This window comes from Rousettus aegyptiacus, unplaced genomic scaffold (genome assembly GCF_014176215.1).
Source record: "Rousettus aegyptiacus isolate mRouAeg1 unplaced genomic scaffold, mRouAeg1.p scaffold_m13_p_3, whole genome shotgun sequence".
In the NCBI taxonomy this organism is placed as follows: Eukaryota; Metazoa; Chordata; class Mammalia; order Chiroptera; family Pteropodidae; genus Rousettus; species Rousettus aegyptiacus.
The window spans coordinates 134,465,868-134,491,820 of NW_023416306.1; the positions used below are offsets into that span (position 1 = coordinate 134,465,868).

The following is a 25,953-nucleotide window of genomic DNA, read 5'->3' on the forward strand; positions in this document are numbered from 1 at the left end:
TACTTTCTGGCTAGAGTGTATGGTTTTTTTTTTTCCCTCTTTATGATTTTTGACTTCATGGTGATAATTATTCTTATCACCAACAGAAGCCATTTTTATTGCTTTGTAAATAAATATCTTCTAACTTTTTATTAATATACTAAGGTTTCTATCATGCAGTTGTTATATATTTGGCAAATATTATGATCATACTCACATACACTTACATTTGTTATTTAAATTAGAAAACCCAACGTACTCAAATGCTACTAACCCAAGAGTATTTCATAGATTATGCTTGGACAAATCAAAGATCAATAAAATGACACTTAGGAACAGTCCTAGTTTACAGTGTAATGTTAGTGGTTTACTGTTATTTAAATGTATTCCCAACTGGTAAATGTTTTCAGAGCAGGCTTTTCTTCCTTTTACATAGTAAATCTCCCACAACAGAGTATTTAGCAGTTTGCTGAATCTTAAGTATTTGAAATTAAAATGCACTTTTTTATTTAACATTAAACAGAATTCTTTCCCTCCCATAGCCCTACCTCTAACCCTCCCCGCCCCCCCCCCAAAAAAAAAAATAATAAAACTTTTCCAAATCTTTTAGAAGTGAGCCAATCTCCTCCTGGGAATGACAAGGATATGAGAGTCATTTGATGAATTGCTGGCGCTTATGTGAGTCCAATTTTTCAATATACTTTTTTTTTTTAACTGGACTTAAGCTGCCTATATTTAAATGCTTCTTTTGTAAAGATGATAAAGAGAGCAAAGATTTCTATTGGCTTAGCCCTAATCTGTTTGCTTTGTTGTGATTCTTTTTTTTTTTTTTCCTTTAACTGTTAACCTATTTATAAATCTAAATCTACATACAGAGGTCATTGGTTGGCTGAACTTAAACCATTTTACTCAGTAAATTTAATTAAGAAAATACAGTGCAACTCATAAGCAAATGAGTTTTTTCCTAGTTTTAAACCAAACCACCCTCTTGAGTGCTGATTGCCTTGCCCGACCCCTGGTGATACAGAAACAGGCAAAATTAAAAAGGACATTAAAGCTTCATTAAATCTGAAACACATTTAGTACAGTGACATATCTGCAGGCCATTTCAGAGAAGATTACATACTCTCTTTTGTAAGTTTCCTAATTTATAATACCTTGACAATAAAAACTGAGGAAATACAAGTAGATTAATAGACCAGTAGGGGTAAAAGACAGAATGGCCCCCAGTTTGCCTGTCTCTGAAATATTCACTCATAGCATATGTGCTCCCTTTTCCCCATGAGGGTTCCATGTTTATTTTAACTTTCGGCAGCCTCATAAAGAATCTGTTCTTCATGCAGCCATATCTGGTAAGAGCCTTTTCCTTTTTCACCTTCTAATTGAATTTGGTAAAAGGATTCTAGGACCTAGCTATATATTTCTTCCTATTTTGCCACAGGACAAATGGTGTGGAACATAAACACTGCAGCTGCATGAAACCTGGAAGGACAGGGACATGCATGGAAGGCAGCTCCCTCTCCTGGGGCCTTAAAATGACCACTTTTGGTGCCAACCTAAAAGTGGCACTGCCAGTTTTCACTGGTGCAGAATTGGAATCCTTGTTCTGCTGCTGGAGCAACCCAGTGGTGACACTGTGTGAGAGAGGAAGTGATTGTTGAGATGCTCTGGTCAAGGATGAGGAACCATTCTCTCTCTTCTGACTTAAAAGAAGTCAGACCTGCAAGATGTTTAGAAGCAGTTCTCTCAGGAATGTAGCTCACAGGTAGTACTGAGATTCCACAGGATGTCACGAAAGTACGCACAAAGCAAAGCCAGTCCCAAGAATCATGAGTTCACTAGTTCAAGGACTGCCACCTGTTCCCAAGAAGACTGGCACAGAGGCTCCCAGCTGGCCAGCCTGTACTGAATTTTCTCTGTGTTCTTCTGCATGATAGTATATCACAGAGTAAATGAATGACAACAGCTATGCTCATTACCTTGCACCAGTCATGACAGGGGAGTCCAAGTAGATGAGAGCATGTTTCCAAGTCAGCGGTAGCCTGGCCTCTCCAGCAGTGAGACTTAAGTCCAACAGTGATGACTTAAGAATTTGAGGTTTTATATTGAAGTGGGAAGAATTTACATATCTCACCTTATCCCACTTTTTTTAAGCCATTCAGTTATCATAGCTTATTTAGTTCTTTAATCTGCAGGAACCAATGGTCAGTGTTGGCACCTGCAAACTGGTTTAGATTTTAACTGTATATATGGTGGGCAAGTTTGTTCTGCTGGTAAGCCATGTAGGCAGAATTCTTCTGTAGACCCTAAGGACATGTTCAACATGTACCCAAGTAAATGGCACAGTACCCATAGAAGGGCTTGAGATAGAATGTTCTAAATGTTTTCTAGTAGTTATGAAGCTGTTAACCTTTTTAGATGAGGGACCCTCTTTTTGGTAGTTGTCTAAGTCTAAATGGAAGAATATGCAAAACTCTTAATCCACAAATCAGTGTGATAATAGCTGACAGCTTTTAGTGAGCTGCCACTGCATGTCAGTTCAATACAGAATAGTGCCAACACCCAGTTCACCTATTACCACCACAGTAGAGCATGGTGACTCCTCCTGAAACCATGTGCACACTCTCACTAGCCAGAGATGTACTGTATTTACAGAATGTAAGGCAAATCAAAGGCCTATATTGGGTGGGGGTAGAGTGAGGGCCATGAGAACTGAGTCTCTCTCCTTCCTAATTATTAGTGGTTATATGGACAACAAACACAATCACACAAAACTGAAAGGGAGTTTGATTAGCATTCACATTCTTTCTTTCACTGCATCATGTGATGTTTTTGCTATTTATACTCAAAGGATTTAACAATATCCACCAAATGAAACTGTGATAATACAACTTTATATCTTGAAAATCAACGAACTCTGAATATACAAAAATGAGGACCAGGTAATGAAACTTAACCAGGTATTCCAAACATATATATATATATATACATCCAAATGAGTGTCGGCCCTTTCAGAGCAGTCACCTTACATGGTTATATGGTGTATTGCTTTTGCTCAAAACTAGTTTTAGAACTTAGAAAATTAACCTCAGCATTTTCATGTCTATCCTTAGTAAGGAACAATATTCTTTGAAAGTGGCGGTGGGTTTGGGTAACCCATAGGCTGTTTAAACCTGAATCAACAAATAATTTACACAATCAAAAAGCCACAGAGTATAATTGTGAGTCCAAGATAAGATGCAATTCTAATAAAATAAAGTAGGTATTCTCCCATTAAAGTGATTTTAAACATAATTCCAAAAAGAAGACTTCACAAATGTTTAGCAGTATCATTGTCTTTGAAGTAAATGCACAATTTCTCAAGATCTAGAAAGCAGTGTAACTCTTTGGAAAGAATACTGGACTGAGTTGCACATTTTGGGGTTAGTCCCTAGGCTTTCATGAACTGTGTGGGAACTTCTTCAGTGGGACTCTGGGGTTCTAATCTGTAAAATGGATTGATGATCTCTAGCATCCATTCTAGCTCAGAGTTCCCTGATATAGCAACTTTACTTCGAAAATAGTTACAAATACATTAAAGAATTTTATGCCTAAGGATGGACCACATTATGCAGTTGCAAAATTTTGCCACTATTTTCTTTTAATAAGTTATGTTATGTTTGGTAAATTTGGTCTTATTACTTTATATCAGTACTATTCCTGATCAGATCATTTTGTTTTTACAGGTGAGGATCCAAAGACCAAAATTAAGTGACTGATCTGGAAAACACATAGCAGTTTACAAATCAAGCAAAATTGGAAGCTCTAAGGATTTGCTTTCACAGTTTCAGACTTAGACCTACAATTCTAACTTCACAGTTATGAAATCGCCATTTTCTCAGTAGTAGCTCTTTTCTTCTAGCTATGGATAGAAAATGAATGAAAAAAAAACAAACAAATACATGGAAATAATGGCAAAATTTTTTATTTCATCTGTTTCATTCCCCATTTCCTACAGCCCTTCCTATATACTTGTAATTAAAACTTTACAGAGCTGTGGGCTAGAAACAATTAGGTGTTCCCATTTGACAAGAGGAAAAGCCAGCGGTTTCCATCTATAGTTTACATCTCTGTCTAGAAGAAACTCACACACGTGTAAATGTGAATAATGCCCATAGAGCTGAGAATATTCCTAAGAGAAATCACATAAGGATAATGTTTAGTTGTTGAAATTAGAATATTTTATTGGGGATGTAACATTGTCCACTGAAAATGTCCATTCTAAATACAACTCTTAATGTAATTACAGTAATCATTTAATTTGTGCTTTCGAGGTTGTGAGCTTTTTATATTTGCTGGATGCAGTTCTGAAATTTAGTACTTGTCTGTCTTAAGGAGATCTGCCCTGCATGCAAATCTATAACTAGACAAATATTATTTCCTTTCCCAGCTTGCTCTTGGGAGGTTTCCATATCCTCAGGTAAGATTGTTCATTACCTCCGTTTGCCACTGTGACATTCATTCCTATGTATGAAGGTGCAGGGAGCAATTGTGAACATTTGAGCCACATACAAATAAATCTGTCCTGTTAAATTGAAAAGTGATATCTTAAAGGAGTCATTTAGAAGTCTCTATTGATTTTTGATTTTTTTAAACTCCAGATTTTTTTCCTCTTTGTTAAAGGTTGAAAGCCCATCATCGCGCTCTTCCTTTGTGTGACATTGGTGATGGTTTCCCTTATCCTAGCCCAGTACCATGTGCTCATATTGAGACCGAGGGAGAGGCACAGCCTTTCCTTGGTACACTGTTTGAGCTTTGGATTCATTAAAATTATTCGAACTAAAGGATTGAGATGAAGGGTAAAAATATCTAAATAAGTCATTATTTTTGCTAAGCAAATAAACTGGCCACCAATTTTATGTATGATTTCGAATATACTCTTTTTAAAAAATTTGTCCCTTCCTATTTACATTTCTAAGAAAACAAACTATCCATTATATTACATTATTGATGATAATCTTTATAATTTCTTTAAGGTGTTTGTTATAGATGAGTGCTAGCACTTAAAATGTAAAGCTGTTTTGTAGTTTGAAAATGATTCCCCAGTGTGTGTGGGGAAATAAGTGAAATGTCTAGAGGGATAAAAAATGAATGGTTTGACTGTTTTCCTCTGGTTTGATGCTCACTGTTTTTCTGGCATCTTGGTCTGTACAGGCCAAAGTGCCTGGAGGCATGTCTGATTTAAAGGTGGTGTTGGTCTCTGCTCTTTAAGCATCTATTAACTTGCTATTATTATGCAAATAAGTGTTGTATTACACATACTAATTTATGCATGGTTAGATTATGCAGATGCATCACAAACATGGTTATTGAATAATAGGACGGAGCTCATTCTCTCTACCATATTTATAAGCAGTTTTAAGCAAATCCTCCTGGTACCCATGTGGACATTTAAAGATACTTCATTCATTGAAATGTCTCTTTTGTATCCTTTTTCTTTTACAGTTAAAGCCATCAGATAAGTGGAAGAGAAATTGTCCAAGTTGTTAGGTTCAAGAGTATTAGTCTTTTTAAATTCGTAGCTTTCTTTGTTTAAACATAATCTTTTTTTAAAGAGAAAATCTAAAATGTAATATATTGCTTGGCATACATGCTAACATTTAGTGAGATTTTAGTGTACATAGCCTGACTGCTTAGCTCTAGGTAGCCTATCAAATTAAAATCACATTTTCAGGATTTATAGCTTATTAGAATATTTATCTCAGTAAGATCTTATTCTGTCAGTAATTTTTAAACAATTCATTGTTTAACCAATTTATGCAGTCCCCTAGAATTTTTTAAATGAAGAGAAGAAGCCCTATATACTATATCTCTCAAACAAGTTGTGGTAAAAAGAAAAAAAAAACACTTGTAAACCATCTAATAAAAATGCCAGAGATTGAGAATATAGCTATATTCTTGAGATTCCTAATGTGTGGGGTAGTTAATCAGTGAGATCGGGTAAGTGATTAAGTCTAAGAAATGGATTGCCATTGCATTTGACAGATAAAGCATTTGAAGGCTCTACTCAGATTTGGGAAGAGACTTTATAACTTTGCAGTGTTGTTGTTTTGACTGAATATATGTTTACTTGGTCAGTCTAGTGGAAGTTGGAGAATTCTAATGCCAAACTTCCTCCTTAATGATAGAGTTGGGGGGAAACTGTACTCCTTGCATTATGATGGAATACTCTTACCAAATTAGGACTTTTCCTCAAGTAGAAGCAGCTTTGCTGCCATCAAGTCTATTTCCTAGGTTTTTCAACAGAAATTTGTGAGCTTTGTCGCAAATCAATAATGACTTTTAGTAGAGTTGGCATTTATTTTACAGGCTGTGTACTAAAGGCTGAAGATCGGAAAAGAATACTTTATAAATTCCTTTCTTGCCCCTTCCCTTTTGCCCTCAAATAAAGCACATGAAGAAAAATGTTTATAGTATAACAGAGAGTGGATTATGAAATAATACCTTCTCTTTAGCCCGTATTGCTTCAGTAAGATAGCCTCCCCTCATAAATTAGGCAAACAGAATGGCCGATTTGCTCACTATTGAACTACAGCTGGTTTGATGCCACTGAACCCCAAGTGGAGTAGTCAGGAATGAATCATGAACTCTCAGGATTAGATGGGATCTTAGACGTCATTGAATCAAGCCTCTACAGTATCTGGAAACCAAACATCCACGTGCTGCTTGAACACCCCTGGTGATAAGAAACTCGCCACCTTACAAAGCAGCCATAGAGTCAAAGCAGTGTCCTATTATCACGCTGAGGACTGCCTCATCCCAGTTGTCACAGTCACTGGTTTGGTCCCTGAAAACATGAAAACCTTTCATCTATCCTTAAGATTACAGCTTTGAATCCCTTCTATACCCATGGCTGGGGACGGTGCCAGGGCATTGCTGCTCTAAACTCAGAGTCAGGGCACCAGATCTGAGCCCTCTTCACTAATGGCAAGTTGAGAAGAAGAGTGGCCTAGTGGAAAGAGATCTAAATCAGGAGCCAAGAGATGAGAATTAGAACGAACTCTACCATAAACTGTGGTCACCACAGGCCTTAATTCTTGCTCTGGACCCCTTGGAGACCTGTTTTCTTATCTCTAAAGTGAAGGTCCTGATACTTAACCTCTCCTACCTGATTAGAGGAAGTATGCAGATGAAATGAGATGGATATGAAACCACTCGGAAAAGTACAAGGGGCCACCCCACTGGCCTTGATGTTGCGGTGTAGCACAAAACAAAATTTCCAGTTGTCAACAAAGATTGCAAAAAGATGTTCTCAGCAACCTTCCAGCTGGAACTGGAACAGAATAAAATGAGCAGAGGGGAAAGTGAGAGGAAAGGCTAGCTTCAAGACTCGTCCTTCCCCCAACCTAGCATCAGTGCTGCTGACAGCATCGTTAGCAGCACCTCTTCCTGCTCATGACACAGTGTGTACCCCATGGGGATGCAGATGAGGGAGGGATGTTGGGAAGATATCAGAGTCAGTGGCCTGGGACCAACATAAAGGTTAAAGCACTGGATTTTTGTTGAAATAATCATTTCATATGAATTTCATTGTTTTGTGGGTTGGGTTTTTATTTGGTATTTGAAAGTACTACCTATTTTAGTTTCCTTGAGGCCTTAAAAATTGCAGAGCCTCATTGCCATGCTGTTCAGGCGGGAAGCCACTAAAAATGCAGAGCCTTATTACTGTAACTTAATAATAGGAAGAACAATGATGTCTTGGATTCATCTAGCACTTTTCCGACTTTGAGTTCCAGAGCACTTTCTGTTATCTGACTCAGGCAGTACATCCCCCCGGGACTATTATTCCCAGCCTCCAGATGAGCAGACCGAGTCTCAGAGAGGCGAGGCACCTTGCCTTAGGGAAGAATGGGGACAGTTAGATCTAGGCCTTGGAGACAACTAAACTCAATGACTGGCTCCGTGTACTTCAAATCAGTTGGCTGTTCATACCACCGCTGTTCCCAGTTAGCCCAACCAAGCACTTCTCTTGGTTTGCCTTGTTTGCCCCAGGGAGGCCTCTGTGTAAATGAAAAATGCTCAACATAGGAGGGCTGTGCCATTGTAGATGGTGACAGGACCATTCCCTAGAGCCCTTTTGCTGTTCTTACTATGTGTTTAGCAAAGTGACAGGGGGATCTGCAGGGCCGCAGAGCTCTCACTGACATCAGTGCCATTAAATTCTGGGTGCCTATGAAGCATATTCTGTGATAGGATAATGAGAATTTGTGTTTTTAAATATTTTACAAACAGATAGTATCTCAATTTCTTGAACAATTTAGCTTTAATAGTAATCTGAAAAGATGTGCAGGTCTGGACAAGGACTGGAGCTGTGTATAGTTAATCATGTACATCTAAATTTAGTTGACTTAAAAACATGATGGTGGGCAATGGTTTGTTTAATGACACCACAATTTAGGAGAAATGAAAAAGATTGCCTCGTAAAAATTGTCATCCTTCATTCAAACTTTACAGTAGTGCCTTGCATTAGGATGATAGTAAATCCATTAGGGCGACTTCTCGGGATGCACCAGCTCTGGCGTTTGGAAATTTGGTAAAAGCAGGACGCCACAGGAAAGTGAAGATAATGCAGACACAAATGTATTTAAAATACTTTTGCATGTATAAAAATGCTGTTCTTCTTTTGGCTACATTTCCTGATCTTGGTTAATAAATTACATCAAAATGACCTGAAGTTAAAAAAAAAAGGAAAAAAAATCTGAGCAAATAGTGCCCCTGGTATTGTAAAGCTTTGAATGTTTTCACACTCCATTAATTTATTACTTCTCTTTCTTCATCTTTAAATTTCATTTTTTTTTTTTTTCAAAAATTCCGGCTCCCTGCTGCTGCAGTGATTTTCATCTTGTTGTTAATTTTCCCTGCTCCATATGGAGCTCCAGACATTTCACCTGGAGGCTGTACTAGATTTTGCTGTAGTGATCGTACTTCCGGAGGCCAAAACTGTCATTTAGGGTTCCTGGTGCATCTGTCTGCGCCAGGCTTTTCACTGGCATGGGAGAGTGTGAATAACAAATTGGATGCACCTGAGATTCAGATGATTAGTGTGTTTTGTGAATCTCCACGACTTGTAAGCAGATAGCTCTGGGGGTTGGGGGGTAGGTGATGGGAGGGCTAAACAGTGACTGTGGGTGAATCTGTACTCACACCTTACATTTGGGGCTTTGCAAGGGAAGTGCAAACATCCTAGGCAGTCTGAGTGCAGAGAGAGTAACAAATATTTCATCCTGCCTTGTCATTGATTAGAAAAGAGCCTTTAATTTCATTTCACCCCATGTTGTGATTAATTTGCATTCTTTGTCAGAAGTTAATGGAGTTTTTTATGGTTCACTCTGAAATCCTTGAAGACATCAGACTTGATCTGATGTTTATACAACCGCCAGCGGAATTTTTTCGTTTGATTGATGGCAAGCTTGATGTTATTCCAAACGGCTTTTTAAGCTGTTTTTAAGAATTATTTGAATAAAATGCAAGCAAGATATTGTTGTAAGATCAAGATTATCTGTTAAAAATCTGTTTCAAATAAAGAAGATGATAAGTAGTAAGAAGGATCAAAAACAAGACATATAGTGAATAGTGATGTTATTTATTAAAATACATAAGAATGACATTCAAATTATTACAATACATAGAGATCACTTTTATTGAAAAAATATACTATCATCTGGGAAAATAGAATAATTAAGGCTAAGGTAAAAGGAAAGTCTGGATCTTTAGAATTAAAAACCTTTACTACCAATTGGCTAATTCTCATTTATTCAGCCAGCTTTTGCCACCAATGTACGAAATAGAGATCTACTGTTCTTAACTCAAGGAGACAGAGTCTGTCAGGCCTGTTAGCTGAACAAAATGATGACATATTACTTGTCTCAAAGAGGCATTCGTAAATCCCAATACAAGTTAAACGTAAGTGGATAATAGAGGATTTTAAGTGAAAGACGAGCATTCTTAATAGTATAACGACTGGTCTTTTTCACAAGATAGTACTGAAATAAAAATATCCTGTTAAAAGCAAAATACCCCAGTCGTTCGTAAGAGAAATATGTTTACCCCCTTCACACTATACATCAAAATCTGAGGGAAGCTGTAGGTGGCATTTGGTCAGAATCCTCTGCCACTAACCAAGGAAGTATGTTTTGCAGATGCTTTTTGATTACTAATATCATTTGTTTGATTTGAGGGCTTTGCCTTGCTTCAGCAGATTCTCACTTTGCTGTGATTGCTACTAGTGAGACTCATAGGTCAACAAGCTACTTATCTGAGCACTTTCATTTAAAACAGATTAATTTATTTGCTGTATCTGAAAGTTTGCTAAATAATTGGGTGGTTTTAATTGAAGTTACTGCTTTCTGATCCTTGTATTAACATGATCTAAGGTTCTTTTTATTATATGCAATCCATATTATTGACCAAATTTACCCTGTTTTCATTTAAATGTAAGCAGCTTGTCAAGGAGAAAATATTTTGTTTAACTTGGCTTAGAAACCTGCTATTTTAATGTGTGGGGTTTTTTTTAATTGACAGACTGTCTTTTAAACATTCATTTATTTTGTAGTAATAAATTGTGCTCTGGATAGAGTATTTGTCCCATAATAGAGTAGAAAACATATGTTCTGAGAACCTTTTTAAAATATTAAACACTTTTTAAAAGCTGGTGTCAAATTCTAGAATTTTTTTTAATTATAGAATTTTTACACCTAATTTTATTCATGTTGTAAAAACCTTTGACTACATTGTTACTAATTCTAATTTTGATAGTTTAACATAATTTTCTATTTTATTAAATTTAGACAATAGATTGCTCAGTAATTCCTAAAAAGTTTGCCTTCTTTGTAAAGAGGTGTTTGGAATCTATTCTTTGTTGCATGAACTTTTTGCAATTCAGAACATCAAGGATTTTAGTAAATTCTAAGTATCCAATTTTTTGTGTAATTTCTCTAATCAAAGAATAAAAACAGCAATGGGTAATTACCCCAAACTTCAGATGCTCATCTTTACTTGATAAAACACCAAAAAAGCAATATGCAGGCAGTTTTTTCCCTGAACAGATTTCTGGCCTACATGTTTTAATTCATTATTTATTTTTCTCTTCATTATTTAGGATGTAAATGTTTAAAATATACTGATATTTCAAGCCATAAAATCAGATTTTATGTTATATAATGTGCAAAGGTGAAATTTAAGTGATACGAAGATGTTTACTTACACACATTTGCATCTTACTAGGGAGTTTTTAATTGCCTGTGTCAAATTCTTCTCCCAGTATCTATGTCATACTTGTCAAAAGGTCTCATAAATGTATTTGCTTAGCCTATGCCAAAGATAGGATGACATTGATTAACAAAATCCAATAATTTTCAGGTGTACAATTCAACAGTAAGGCATATATATATTGCATTGTGTGTTCATCACCCATAGTTAAATTTCATTCTGTCACCACATATTCGACCTCTTTTACCCCATCTACATCCCTCCTCCCCACACCACCACCCTTTGGTAACCACTAGTCTATTGTCCATGTCCATGAGTCTCTGTTTGTTTGTACCTAGTATATCTTTAAAATAGAGCAGAAATAGAAGAGAAATCATCCTCAAAGTGTGGGTAGCTTAGAAATGTGGAATTTTCTATTAAAGGTTAGTTACTTGTTAATACCCCAATTGAGGTATATTTAGTTAGCTAGCTAAGTGTTAGCGATTCCTATCTTTTCTTTTTGTTTTTTGTTTTGTTTTTTTCTTCAAAGGATAACCCCAAGGGCTTGATTTTATATCACCTTCTGAACTATTGTATGACATACATTTCAGTTTAATTTAACATATATTTTTCATTGAGCATGTACTCTGTGCCTGACACTGGGAGTACAGAAATGAAACAGATGCCCTTGCTCTCAAAGAGTTTAATCCAGTGGGAAGAAAACCCTAGACAAACGGCAGTCAGTGTGAAAGGAACCCTTCAAGAGGTGTTATGCTCTGCCCTTAAGAGGAAGAGGTCAGCTCACTTCAAGAAGTCATGAAGGTCTCACAGAGTAGGTGATGCTTGAGCTAAGGCTCGGAGGCTAGAAGCATGGGAAAGAACTTTCCAGGCATTTTAATCCAAAGGAGAATCATCAGGTAAAAGAGAAACCTTTGAGAGGTTCCCTGTTATGCTCTGAATTTGACTTGGCACTTTACAGGACATTTTCTAGACTACTTAGGGGTGAGGGAAAGGGCGGAATTGTCATGATCAAATAAGATAATGCCTAAGAAAGCACTTTGAAAAATATAAGGTGGTAAACAAGAGCAAGGTAATATTAGTATTTATATTTCCGTAAAGTACTTTAGGGATTTACCATTGTAACTCTGAAAATATATGACCGTGTCTCACACAGGATAGGACTGAAATAAATTACTTTTCTAATCCCATAAGAGCCTTCCTTTACAGCCTTTCTTTTTTGAATTATAATTTATCATTCACAATCACAATCATAGTATATAGAATTATATACAGAATCTAGTCATTTTCAGTCCAGTAACTGGGGACCATGATTCTTTTACAATTTTGAAGTAGTCAACAGTGGTAGTAGCAGCAGCAATAGACTTTTATTGTATTCCAGTGTTTCACTTATCACCATTCAGTATAGAAAACTTGGATAGATTTAGGGCTAGGAGCTCATTGGCATCTAAGTTAAAAAGGGGCAGACCTGGCCAAGCTTTATTTGAACACAGATTGCTTTTTAGATGTTTAACTAGGAAGGAGCTAAGAAAAGAGGCAGTTGTCCATTTATGCACAGAGCCAAAAGTGTCATCTCCAAGGAATTGTAGGAAACTAAAGCAACCAATTAGAAGAACCAAGTGTGGACTCTTGTGCTGTATACTGTCAGGTCTACAGACGGTGGCCGCCATGGAGAGAAGGCAAGAAAAGCTGAGGGATAGAATAATCTCTTGTTTTCTATTTAGAAACAGGTCATAGAGAGCACCATTATGGGCATGAAAAGACTTTTGCTGTGGTCTTACTTCTAGTTTGGTAAAATACAGTAAACAAAAGAAGACTTCCAGCCAAAGGCCTCAGTCCAGCCCCTGCTCTTTGGACAACCCTATGCCTTCTTTATAGCCAGGCAGTGGGAAACAGTCAATGGCTCAGGGAAGAGGGGACCAGGAGGCAGCAAATGGCACGCTCAACAAGTCACAAGTTAAAATATTGTCAATATATGGCTTCTGCCCCAAACAGACATATAGAGCTAACCCAAGTTCTCGCCCTGGCATTTCTAGTTGTTTGACCTTATGTTTTTTTCAGACATCAGTTTCCTCATCCGGAAAATGATGGAGGTGTTCTAGGTCAGTAACTTGCAAAATCATGGAAAGATAGGACATAGAGTAGGTGGGAAACCACTTCCTCAACACATGCATACGTGCATACACACACAAACATAGGAGTATTTCTGCTTTTATCTGTTAATTTTAAAAATATATCTAAGTAATACCTTCTAGGAACTAAGAGTTGTTTGGTAAGTGGAGTCTGAAAATGCTGGACCAGATATTTCTGTGGTCTCCTTTCATCTTATTTGAGCAATTTCTTCCTCTTTTCCATACATTCACCCACCTTTCTTGTCACCAATTGGGGTGTACTAAAACCTAATTTTACCTGTATCAAAATATTAGAGATATGAACTAAAACTCTGAAACAGAAGTCAAACTTTATTCAGGTTATTTTAGACCCATGACTTCTTTAAATCTGTTTTGAATTTCATTTACAGTCCAGCTAGTAAGACTTGTTAATTAACATGGTTACATGTGATGTATTTCACGATCCTTTCCATCCTGGTCCCAGACGAACCACATATTGGCTGCAATTGCAGTTTATCTCAAAATCTCAGGCCAAACAATGTTGTCAAACACAACATGGTAAATAATAATAATAACAATAATAATAATAAATGCAGTGATATGTGGAGTCTTAGCTCTGAAAGAAAAAAAGAAAATCTTCCTAGCAATGCCCAGAAACGTCACCTGTTGGGGGAAACTGTCAGAAATACAGTGCCCTGAATCCAGGGAATTGTATTTGATCCATATATTGAGTGGCATTTAGAGGAGAGTGCAGCCCTGTGCTTAAGTCTTAGCTCTGACATTAAGTTTCAGTGACCTTAAATAAGTTACATAGTTTTTGCAGAACAACTATTGTATCTTATTCATCTTCTGGGTCCTAGAGTCTGGTACAGGTCCTGGCATAGAGTAAGTACTTGATAAACATATATGTGTCAATTAATTAATGGTTTGGTCTAACTTTACTTATGTTTGCATGTTGTTGGCACAGCAGATTTTAGAATCAGGAGAAACTAAGAATCAGTACACATCCTTAGACTTTCATTATTTAGTCCCCTTTCTTTTCTTCCACGTTCATATTCCCGCTTTACCCTGCCAGCATTAATACCTGAAGGATAAAAGCTTCCAAGGAGATATAATAGTTGTCTTCAGATATTTGAGGGTTCCCATTGAAGAAAAGACACGGACTCATACTGTCGGGAAGGTAGAACTGGAACAAGAGGTAGAATGGACATTCATAAGACTTAAGCTCCTCATCACTGATGCATTCAAGCAGGAGACCCTGTCATCAGGGTTGTAATGAGGGGACTCAAGGATCAGACCAGGGCAGAGAGCTAGGTTAGATTTTAAACCTTTAAGGTCCTTCCAGGCCCCAAGAGTATGATTCTGATTCGGTGTTGGGCAGGCCTCTCAGCCAGACAAGTAAAGGGCTGATGCAGTTTCTGTTGCAAGGGAGAGGCAACAGGTGGAAATTTCATTAGACTTGTCTAGATTCTGTAATTGGTTTAATCATTCACTTACTTTGACTCCCACATACCGTCAGTAAGAAACCCATAAGAAATAGAAGAGTACAAGAAAGAAGTGATTCTTTTCAGTCTAAGACTTATGGACTTCTCTTTCTCTCAGCTGAGCCAACTATGTGATATGCCTATCAAAAATGTGAATGTACTAGCAGCCTCCACAACTTTCTGCTAAGTAGTGTATAGTGTCCAGAACAAGGTGATCTAAACCAGTCAGTCCACGGTGTGTTCAGGTGTGGGTGTCATCATTTATGAGGACCATGAACATATGGCACCACATTTAGAGAAAGATGACCACAGTGGTAGAGAAAATGAAATCATGCCTGGGCCCTTCTAGGCAGTTTTCTAGTTCAGGGAGCAAAAAACCTAACTCAGAGCTACCTCAACAAAAGAGGGAATTTATTGAATTGTGTGACGGAAAAGCCCAAGAATTGCTGATTTTTCATAGAGCTTGATTCAACAAGTCACTTTTGACTATATTCTTAGTAGGCTGCTCCCTTCACAGACCAAGAATGGCTGTTGGGGTTTCAGTGCTACCTGCTTCCTAGTTTAGTGGAAAAGAGCAGATCTCTTTCCCACAAGTGATCGAGGACCCTAGACTGATGTTTGATTGGACCCGTTTAACTCCCTGAGCCCAGGGGACTTAGATAATGCTGAATAGTTAACCCTGAACCACATACCCAACCCCTAAAGCTGGAAGTGAAGCCATCTTCCCATGAAGCACATGGGCTGCTTGGGAGCAGAGGAATGTTGTTAGGGTGTCATTACTAATATGAGGGTGTAGGATAGAAGGCAATCAAACATAGCAAATGATCATAGAAAGAAAATGGGATGTTCTTTCGGGAAAGAAAACATTGTGGAGATATGACAACTATCTTCAAATATGTGAAGAACTGTCATTAGGCTTAATCACTACTGCTCTGTCTTACAGGGAGACATGTTTAGACTCAGAATAAGAAAGAACTTTTTTAAAAAAAATTTAAGCTATGCAACATAGTATCATTGGAATCTCATCATTGGATGTCTTCTAGTATCTTCTAGGAAAAGACAGGATGCCTGTCGGTCAGGAATATTATAAAGCAGATTTCCTTATGGGGCAAGGAATTGGACTAGGTGATCACTAGCATCATTCTGGATTCTGTGGGCTGTGGAGGATTTAAGCCAATAGAGATGCAAACCAAATAACTCCAGAAAAACCCTTTCAAACATTTTGACACATTGAAAAAAAAAGAAAGAAAAGAAAAACTTTTGCTAGTGTAGACTTATTTGACCATGGGGAGTGGAATGGTCAGCAGAAGAAACAACACCTCCTCCCCCAACCATCACCCTCTTAAACTAGATTCTGAAATAAGACCACCATTTTGGAGAACAAAGAAAAGAGAAGAATTTGATAAAGCAAAAAGTGTAAAATCTTCCAAAGAAAAGTGCTTAATAGACTCCTTGGCCAGACCTTGTACCATTAGGGGAAATGTTGATTTTGTAAATTCACATTGATCATTTTGAATTGTGGTTCTAAGCTCCTGCTTTTCTCACAAAATTTATGTTCTAAGTACTAAAACTTGTATTTGCCCAGAGGATGATTTATCATGGCTCCTGTACACGTATGTGGAGTAGGACATGAGCTGTGTCAGTTTTAAATACACAAAGGAAAAAATGAGTTTAATCTGATAGTCGATGATGAATGGGAGGTAGGATGGCACAACTGAATTATGCTTGTTCACTTTATATTAGAAATAATAAATATATAGTATTCATTTATTTTGTTTTATAATCATATCTAAAAATGTCCGTTTGCAAAAATTTGTAGTTAACTAGTGTAAATTTTGTTATTTTTTTAAAAAAAAAAACTCCTTTTTTTTGAGAGCTCTTTAAATTAGTGGTACTAAGCAATATTGTATATTCAGCTTGTGGATTTGTGGAAGTGTTTTTTGTTTTGTTTTGTTTTGTTTTCTCTATCATTGAAGTCTTTTGAGATTCAGGAACTTTTTTTTCCAAGTTATAATGGATTGGAGTTTGTGTATCCCTGAGTTTTAGCACCCAGCACAGAGCCAGATAAAATTAGATTGAATGCCTGTACCAGTTTTCCCTCAGGTAGGGAAAAAAATCATGGTGCTTGAATGGGAAGAGCTGCCTTTGAGGAATCTTTGGGCCCCCTCTAATTTACCCTTCACTTCATAGACAAGAACCCTGAGCCCAGTGAAGGGAGGGAGCTTCTGAGGCCATGGGGACCTGACTGGAATTCCAGGAGGTCTTTCTGACTCCAAAGTTTATACATTTTCCCCATACGAGGCCACCTCCTGAGTCAGCAGTTCTAGGCCAGGTTCTGTCTGTGACCTTGGGCAGTGTTCCGCTCTGAGCCTCAATTTCACTAACGGCAAAATGAGTAGATTGAAATAGATCATCTCTAAAGTCCCTTCCATTTCAAAAATTCTTTAGGTCATTCTTCATTTAGAGTATGAAATTCTTGTTTTATTGTAATCCCTGTTTATATTTAGCTTAATGCATCTGATTTGAAAGGAGAGTCTTTATAAAATTGCTAAACTTCCTGGAATTTGAAGTTTAATAAAAGAATAAAGAAGAATTCAACACCAAAAGCTAGAATGTGATGCCAGTAGCACAACAAATGAAAATGATATTCTTTAAAACTTCCAACCATCTGATTTAATTTTATATTTCTTTTCTCTGTTTAAGAGGAAAATAACACAAGCTTGAAAAACAGTAAATATGTAGAGAGAAAATTTGTCAACTGATATTGGAAGATCTGACCTAGGTCACACATAAATTTCTCAGACAAGAGCTGCAGGGCAAGCCATAATTTCAGAGAGTAAAAGAGAAAATGAAAGCTGTAGCTGGTGTCTTCTCTAAGTTACGTAGGTGGGTTCATTTTAGTGTTCCGATTGTGCTTCTGCATAAAAGGGCACTGGTAACCAAGTCAGTTTTACCACTGTATGTAAAAAGTACCTCTACAGACGTAGAAGCATAATGTGAAACTTCCAGTGTTGCTCTTTATTACCAGAGTCATTGACTAAATAGTTGAAGCCCTACAAGCAAACTTTTGCATTGGCAATTTCCTTTCCAGGATCATTTTCCAAAGTCTTAAGTCGTGTTATAGGAGCTTTTTGAATTACCAGCTATATAGTCCTTGCAAGGAAATATATGATAAATGTTATTGCTGTAATACAGTAAGACCTGATACTTATGCTTGTCTGTTATGAAGTCATTCTTCCTCATTTAAACACATAAGGATCTGTCTTATATCAGAATGAGACATATCTATCTATTCCTTATTAGTATAGCTTAAAGTCTTGGAGCTAAGGGCTGGAAAAAGACAAAAGCTATGTTCAGAAAAGAGAAGAGGTTCATCTAATGAGTGTATCAAAAAGCTACTAGTTCTAGAGACTGATTAGCAAAGTATATAACTGGAGCAATTATTGTTCTGTTCATTGTCCCAAAGTACTAGTTAGACATAGAAAACCCAACACAAGCAAAATGTACAAGCAGGAATGTGGACTTGGACAAGTTAGTTATAAACAGCATTTCATACATTGTGAGGTACAGGCAATACATCACCCCTAACAATATTATTGTGTTCCTCTGAACTCTGCTCTCACAGCTAAGCATTTGGAAAGCAGACCCAGAATAAAGAGAGGCATTCACAAAGCTAACATGTTATATTGAGTACCCTGAGTACCACTTTTAATGTGCTATAAAACTAGGGGTTTCACTTTTTCATGAACTGTGTGCAAAAGCAGAGGCAGTGACTAGAGGTTGACTTTGTTTGGATCTGTTTTATGGTTGCTGCAGTAATGTGGTCTTGAAAAAGGTAAGCAACAAAGAGTTTAGCAGTGAAAAATATGCCTAATATAAATACAGTCGAGTACATGGCAGTTCAGAATTTGAAAAATATGACTGTGGCATTAAATTTTCTGGTGGAATTAACAGAGGAGCAGAATATAGCCTTTAAAGCCATATATCTGACACAGAGAAAGGAGATAATACATCTAACTCTATGGCCTATGTGGCATTCATATAAAGAAAAGCACAGTAGCTTTATTTAATTGAGAAAATGAATCAATTACAATGATGTTGCATCATCAGATTCGTGTGAAAATAGAAGATATAAGTCACCACATTGTGTAACAGTGTTAAAAAGTAATTGAGTATCTTAAGGATTTTGAATCAATTTCAGGTACTGGCACTGCTACATTAATACAAAATTCATGAAGATAATTTTATATAGTATGTTGCTATCAACAATGACTCTCTTTAAAAACCTGGGCAAAACCGTATAGTTATAAGATCATAAAAAAAAGAGACTTGCATGTTGCTGTTTCTCCCTTTCTTGTAGTAAAGAGCCAGCGTTAAAATAGTATCATTTTAACTTATCTTAAACCATGCTTTTAGCCCGCAAAATAAGGCAAAGTGTAGATATTCTCTAAGATCTCAATTCCTAAAGAAATGCCCTCCCATCACCTCATTTGGTTCACATCACTCATGTTACTAGGAATAGTGTTACAATCCATTCCTTTATTTATTTAAAACATCTCACTTAGAATTTTGCTGCATGTTTTCCTCAGAATGTTGTAATCTCTATGGACTGTTGGAAAATGGTGAAAAAATACTCTCTTGGATGTCAAAAATGGGTTTCTGATTTTTTGTTCATTACAAGTAACTCTCCTGTTGAATGAAGTAGATATATCTTACTAAGAGTGGAAGGGGCTGTAGCGTATCCATGTGCACTAACAAAGGTATCTCATAGGAAAAGTTACCTGGACTTTTCAAGATCTTTTAAAGGTGGTATGGCTTATCAATAAAATCCTTAACCCCTCCGGAGTGGTAGTTAGCAGCTCTGTCTTCTTTTTTAATGTAAATCTTTACCTGCAAAGGCTTATCCAGATGCCCCCAAGACTGTAGGAACTAGAAGCAGTCACTCAGGAAAACATTAACTGGAATCTATCAAAGTAGCCTCAAAGCCATTCAGCCTGGGACAGAGGTTTTAGAGAGTGGTGTTTGGGGAGGTGGTGCTGAGGAGCCAAGAGCAGTGATGAGTGGGCACCATATTCAGTTGAGGTAATACATGGCAAAGCTCAAGCACTAGGTAGAAGGGTCTGCTCATCAGCCATATGGATACAAAAGGAATGCAACAACATACTTCTGCCCTTGAGAAGCTTACAGTCTATTCCAGAAGTACCCTTATATCAAAAGTGATAATTTATCAACTTTCCCAGTATATATGCAAATCTGATTGTTTTTAAGTAATGTTATGACTGTAGGCAGATAGAGTACAGAGATGCTTGAGAGAAAAAGTCGAAGAAGCCCCAGCACAACCACAGTCTGTTCCTGTGGACTTCTGCCTGCCCCCATCCTCTGGGAGGCCCATTTGCTCATCACAGAACAGAGATGATCATCCCTGCCAAACTCAGGGTGGTTATGCAGATCAAATGAGAACATGTATGTGAAAGAACTTTAAAAAATACCATTAAAAATATACTGGAGACTATGACTATTTTCCCTACATTTTACCAGCTGGTTGGAGCCCAGTTATCCCAGCAACCAACTGACCCTTCAAATCATCGTATTTGGTTCCTGAAAATTTCCTTCTTAGGAAATTTAGTGCCGGGAACTCCATTGAGTTTATAATAACTGCAGGCATTGGGCGGGGGGGGGGGGGGGGTGGAGGGAAGGGTGCACATCGAAGTGTTTAATACTTTAATTACTAAGTAGATGTTTTATTAATTTGGTGTCACATTTTAGTAACTTTCTAAGAGAGACGTTTATTGGTGTTAGTCATGTGAGCAGCCTGCCTATAGAATGTTGATCAGGAACAGGCATTTCTTACTTCACTCTGCTTTTAGCCCCTGAAAAACAGTATAAAACTTGCATGAATTTGATTTTCCCAGAGAGCATTGCTGCCCTGGAAACGGGCTGAAGGAACTTTGGAGAAGGTGAAGTCTTTACCCTACTCTTGAGTTAAAGGCAAATACTTCAACCGCATAATTAAAGTTTTCTTCACAAATAGGGGATTGTGAGCAGACACTGGCAGGAATCCAAAATTCTAATTTCTGACTATGATTTAATTTCAATTTTAAATAAATCGGTTTTTAATTTAAAAAGAGTGAGCTTCATAACATTAGCAATGATTGCAACATTAAGCCCAGTGTTCACAATCTAGCAATATAAAACATTATTTATATCTGAATCGTAAACAGCCTTTTGAAATGGATTATGGTTTTTCTCCCTATTCTAATACAACCTGGAGGGTACTAAAAAGTGTTGTGTGAAATTAACATTCTGCTGACTTTCGCCTATAAATGAGAAGCGAGCTATTAACATTTGTGTATTTTCATTATGTAAATTGTGTTAACACATGCCCACAAATTGCCACCAGCAATGCAATAATTTTCTCTCAGTGATCATAATGTGTCCAAGTGAGTCATTTTGATTATGACATGCTAATTACATATTGCCTTTTTTCAGATTCAGAAAAACCAGGGATCTTTAATGGTAAGCTTTATGAGTTCAGAAAAAAATTCACTTTTCTTTTTCCTGATGGCTGCTTCCTTTGCATGCTTGAATGCCTTGTTTTAAACTTAGCAAATTGCATTTTGAAGAAAATGCAAACCTTTAACTGCCTGTATTAGATTAGGTACCATTAGAAATAATAGAACATCCTGAGCATCAGTGTTTTTATAAGAGTTTGCTGTTGTTGATTAATCTTGCTATATTTTATTGCATTAATGATTTTTTCTTTCCACTCCACTGTAAAGATATTGCATAGAGGCTAATACTTTTTTCCTCTCTTCTTTCCCGTTGCAGCCTCTCCAGCTTCTGCAGTGCATTGTTGATGAGGTGAGGCATCGTCTTATGTGCTTTCACTCCTAAAGTCATTCCTAATGGTGTGGAAAGCTTATATTTTGTTTCCTAATGAAGCACAATGCCCAACATCCTCAGAGCAAGTTGTGTTGTATGGCTCTGAGCTGTGTTACGTGAACTGGCCTTGTCCTGATTCCTGCTCTTCTGATTCTGCCCGAGAATCCCTGCCAAAACAGACTGCCCCACAGGCTGGTCCTCGGGGGTATCAGAAGCCCTGAAGACAAAACACGATAATATTAATTTATCCTCTCCCTGGCCAGATGGGGATGGAGCTGGAAATTAAAGTGGTATCATTTTTTCCCATAGCAGATATTTAAAGTCATTCAGTAAGGCAAGGGTCAGAGTTGAACAGCAAACATAAGCTGGATAAAATTGATCTTCCTTGCTATATTTACCTAAAGCATATCAAAGTGATAAAAGTGTTCAAAAGCTCCAGGTTAACAGTTCAGCTTCAATTTCCTAATTAGGCGTGTTCTCAGAATTTACTCCTAACTTCATGTGCTTTTAACTAGTATTCTCAAAGTTTACGTCATCCTACCTCTGATCATCCTTAGCCATTGAGTTCCACTGTCCCTTTGCCTTTGCAGAGCTATTCCGCCTGCATTTTTCTCTCAATCAACTTTTTCTACTTCTTATTCTAACTTTAAATTTCTTTTTTCTGTATATAGCAGTCTTATAGTACACAAAGCTCTCAATTTAAGAAACATTAACATTTTTTTTTAAAGTGAGTTTTTTTGGAGTTGGGCTGCTTGCCTACTAGCAATGTTTATTTTTTTAACTTTAATTTTACAATATTTAAAACACTTATAATGAAGGCTATAAATGAGTCAGATAGGAAAGTTTGAAAGAAAAAAATTGTAATTCATAGTTATTCCTCTCAATTAAACATCTGTATAACCAGTTATGAGATTTGGGAGGAAAAAATAAAGATCCTCCTAGGAAAAAAATAAACGCGTGCACATATCCCAATAATAGTAAGACTGGGGCTCTAACATCCTTAATGGTTGCATCGGTCAGTCCATATATCCCCTGCAAGCCATAAACCATGTTGGTACAAAACCGAAGGCATCGTCCTGAAACAAATGGAGGCCCTATTACCTCAAATATCAGACAGGCCTCCTGGATCTAATAGCTCAACAATATCTTCTGTCATCTTAGATTCAAAAAGCATCCTATCCCCATCAGAATCCTCCCAAATAAGCTGATTTTCCTGAAGTTCCCCTCCAGGATTGCCCAGGGACGTGCCTAGGGAAACTTGGGCTACCCAAGTACACAGCCTGCCATGCTCGCTGGGCTCCCGGGCCTCAGAACGGTCAGGTACAGATATTTTTCACCAATAATGTATGTATTGCTGGAGAGCTAATTTGAAAGTTTTCTAGATCAAATGGATATTTTCATTCCTTATTTTAAGTATCAGTGATTGATATTAAATTTAAAATACTTTTTTGATTTGGGCAAAATCCTGAGCCTCTTGAAATGATCAAAGAGAGATGTTCTAAGGAGGGAGGGTCTGTGTGATGAAGGACAATAGCATGTAACTTAAATCACATGTATTTCTTTATAGCATTTCTTCCTTAGTCGAGAGAAATATATAACTTAGACACCTATTCTCATTTACTCTAAAAACATACTAAAGTATCTTCTTTACAAAAACTTGGGAGATTCACATCATCATTACCAAAACAAATATAAGTTGGTCTTGGAACTGATCTAATGTTCAGTAATAAGAATATTAGGAAAGAATTGGTCAGGTGACCTGCCGTAGGCAAGGTGCCAATTCATAGCTTCTAAGAAAGAAAGGATTGGTGGGGTCCTTTAATTACTATACTTGTCCCATTTTTATCAGATTTCTCATTGCTGTGATACGGTTTTTCTCAGACGGTAATCCAAGGATTAACTGCAACAGATTTACTTAAAGTTCTTACTAAAAATGCAAATTCTTGCACCCAGATCATCGAATTAGAATTTCTAGGGGTGGAACCCAGGAATGTACATTTTTACTAGTTTCCCAGGTAATTCTTTGCACTTTAAGGTGTGGGAACCTCTTTTATAATAGCTTTTTAGGACTGCCCTTTCAGATCCCAGAGAGTGATTTACTATCTGTCTTCATTACACCTGACTTCTAGCATTCTTATTCCTGAGTGAATATAACCAGACAAGATTTGAGCCATTTTACTCCTTGGGTGTTGGATATACTCCATTGTGAAATGGCTTTCAATGATGCTATGTACTGTGTTTCTGTTAGAGAGAAAAGTCAGATTTAAAAGTAACACCTCTAAGGGAGCCTAATTCAAACAAGATGAACATATTTGGAGTCGTGTACAAAATAGTCAGGCAAAACCCAATGTAACATACTTTATTATAATGTGCATGCAGCTTGACCTCCTGGCATGGCCTGGCAAAGTATGAAGACAAAGTATAACAAGAGTAAGGGGCCGGAGCCAGCCCTGGAGTGGCCAAAAGTGAATGCGGGAACCTGTCTGGGAGACAGGAGGTGGAGTTGTGGAACAAAGCCAGAGCCAGACACCAGAGGTCTAACTAGACGACACCAAAAGTTAAGCAGAGGAGTCAGAATCATAAATATGAAACTTGGACCACAGGACAAGAACTGGAAGGGTAGCCAAGGCAACAGGATAAGCAAACTCCAATCAGAAATCTGAGCAATCTGGTTTAATTTTGGATGAAGTTCAATCTGGCTTGGACCTGGCTAACTCAGAATATGAGTGTTGTCTTAAAGACACCATCAGGTGCCTCAGAATTGCTTCTCAAAAGAACTTCTTACTTTAAAACCCTCAGGTTTTAATCAGACCCTCTCCAAGTCCACGAATACCTGTGTTGTAAAGTACTTTGGTTCACTGTAAGTGATGTGTGTGTGTGCCGTGATGACTTAGCCATCTGAAATCTTTGGGGAATAAGGTAGCCCTTATGTCTAGATAACTGAGATTCACTGCTTTAAGCTCTGACATCAATGAGAAAATTTGAATTTCTGGAAAGAAATTTTTCTAAATGTATCTGCTCTTGGCAGCCTGTTGATAGAGTATAGAGAGTATCATTTAACCTTTTCTTGATGACTCAGGTCCTTGTTTTGAACATCGTACCAAACTTAACTTTGATATATTGATGCCCTCTAGGGCTTTAGAATTGTATGGGGCTTCCCTTGTTCTTTCATTGAATTTTATCAACCATTTTGCCCGTGTGTTTGGTCTTGGCACTCAATGATGCGCTTGGACCTCTTGAGGTGTATAGAGCCATTTGCTCCCAGGCTAAATGGCCCTACATGGCTGTGCTGTTCTGCTTGGTGTTTTTCCTGTGTTCTCTTTTGTGATTGCCTCTGTTTTCTATGGTCACTCCTCATTCTTGTCAGTGATTCCCTGCTGCCCCAGCAATCTGACCATCTGTCTTCAGTCTTTGCACTAATAGTGATCCTAGCAAAACTAAAAGTGACAAATGAAATCGGTTATCCAAGAGGTATGTATAAGGTCAAACACACTCATCTGAAAAGAGAGATTGTGCATGAACCCCCTATTTAATGAAGTAGAATGGGTGGACTTGTGTTCGTTGAGTCAGCAGATGGTTATCAAAACCACTCACTATATGCTAGCCCAAGTTGAACAAGGCCACAGTCAGGACAGCCTCCAAGCCTCGAGAGAACTGGGCTTCTAGGCAAGGTACCCAGGCCAACTGCAGACTAGGCCTGTTTGTCAAGGTAGGAAGGCAGAAGTACAGTCTCAAATCCTTGGCCAACATAATGTGTTAGGACTCAGGAAGCTATGTAGCTATCTAACACTCTCTCCAGGGTCTGGGCTCCCTGTTTGGTTGGCAACAAAGGGCTGGCCACACTGGTGATAAGGCAGATGGAAATACAGCAACGATAACTAAGTCACCAAATCCCAGGCTGACTGGAGCCAGCTAGTAGGGGCCATCAGTGGATCGGGGTGCTGGGAATTGGAATGACTGAGTGGGGACTTCCTCCTTGACCTACCCCCAAGTAATCCATAGCCTTGGAAAAGATATGGGCACAAAAATGAGTAATTATTTCATTGTAGAGTGTATACTATACAATCCTGAGGCAGGAGGGTTTGTCCTGCCAGGAGAGGGTTAGTTCTAGTGCTGGATTAGGAGATGCCCTTAAGAGGAGGTGACATTTAAGCTAGGTCTTAAAGGGTGAGTAGAGTTTACCAGGTCAAGAAAGGAAAAAAGTAAGTGTCAGAAAGAAGGGCTTGAAACTTTCTTGTGAATTATTTTTGAGT

At 37.6% G+C, this 25,953-nt stretch overlaps 1 protein-coding gene across 4 annotated transcripts in view; it reads left to right on the forward strand.

Annotated features, from left to right (window-relative positions):
- Positions 1–25,953, forward strand: part of MAP2K5 (mitogen-activated protein kinase kinase 5) — a 233,478-nt gene that overhangs the window by 152,865 nt on the left and 54,660 nt on the right. For 3 of the 4 annotated variants that reach the window (XM_036218037.1, XM_016140980.2, XM_016140984.2), the window contains exons 17-19: positions 4,409–4,438; positions 21,308–21,334; positions 21,647–21,679. In XM_036218037.1, the coding sequence (XP_036073930.1) occupies positions 4,409–4,438; positions 21,308–21,334; positions 21,647–21,679 (90 nt within the window). The remainder of the gene's footprint in view (positions 1–4,408; positions 4,439–21,307; positions 21,335–21,646; positions 21,680–25,953) is intronic. The other variant, XM_016140982.2, reaches the window with a different exon arrangement.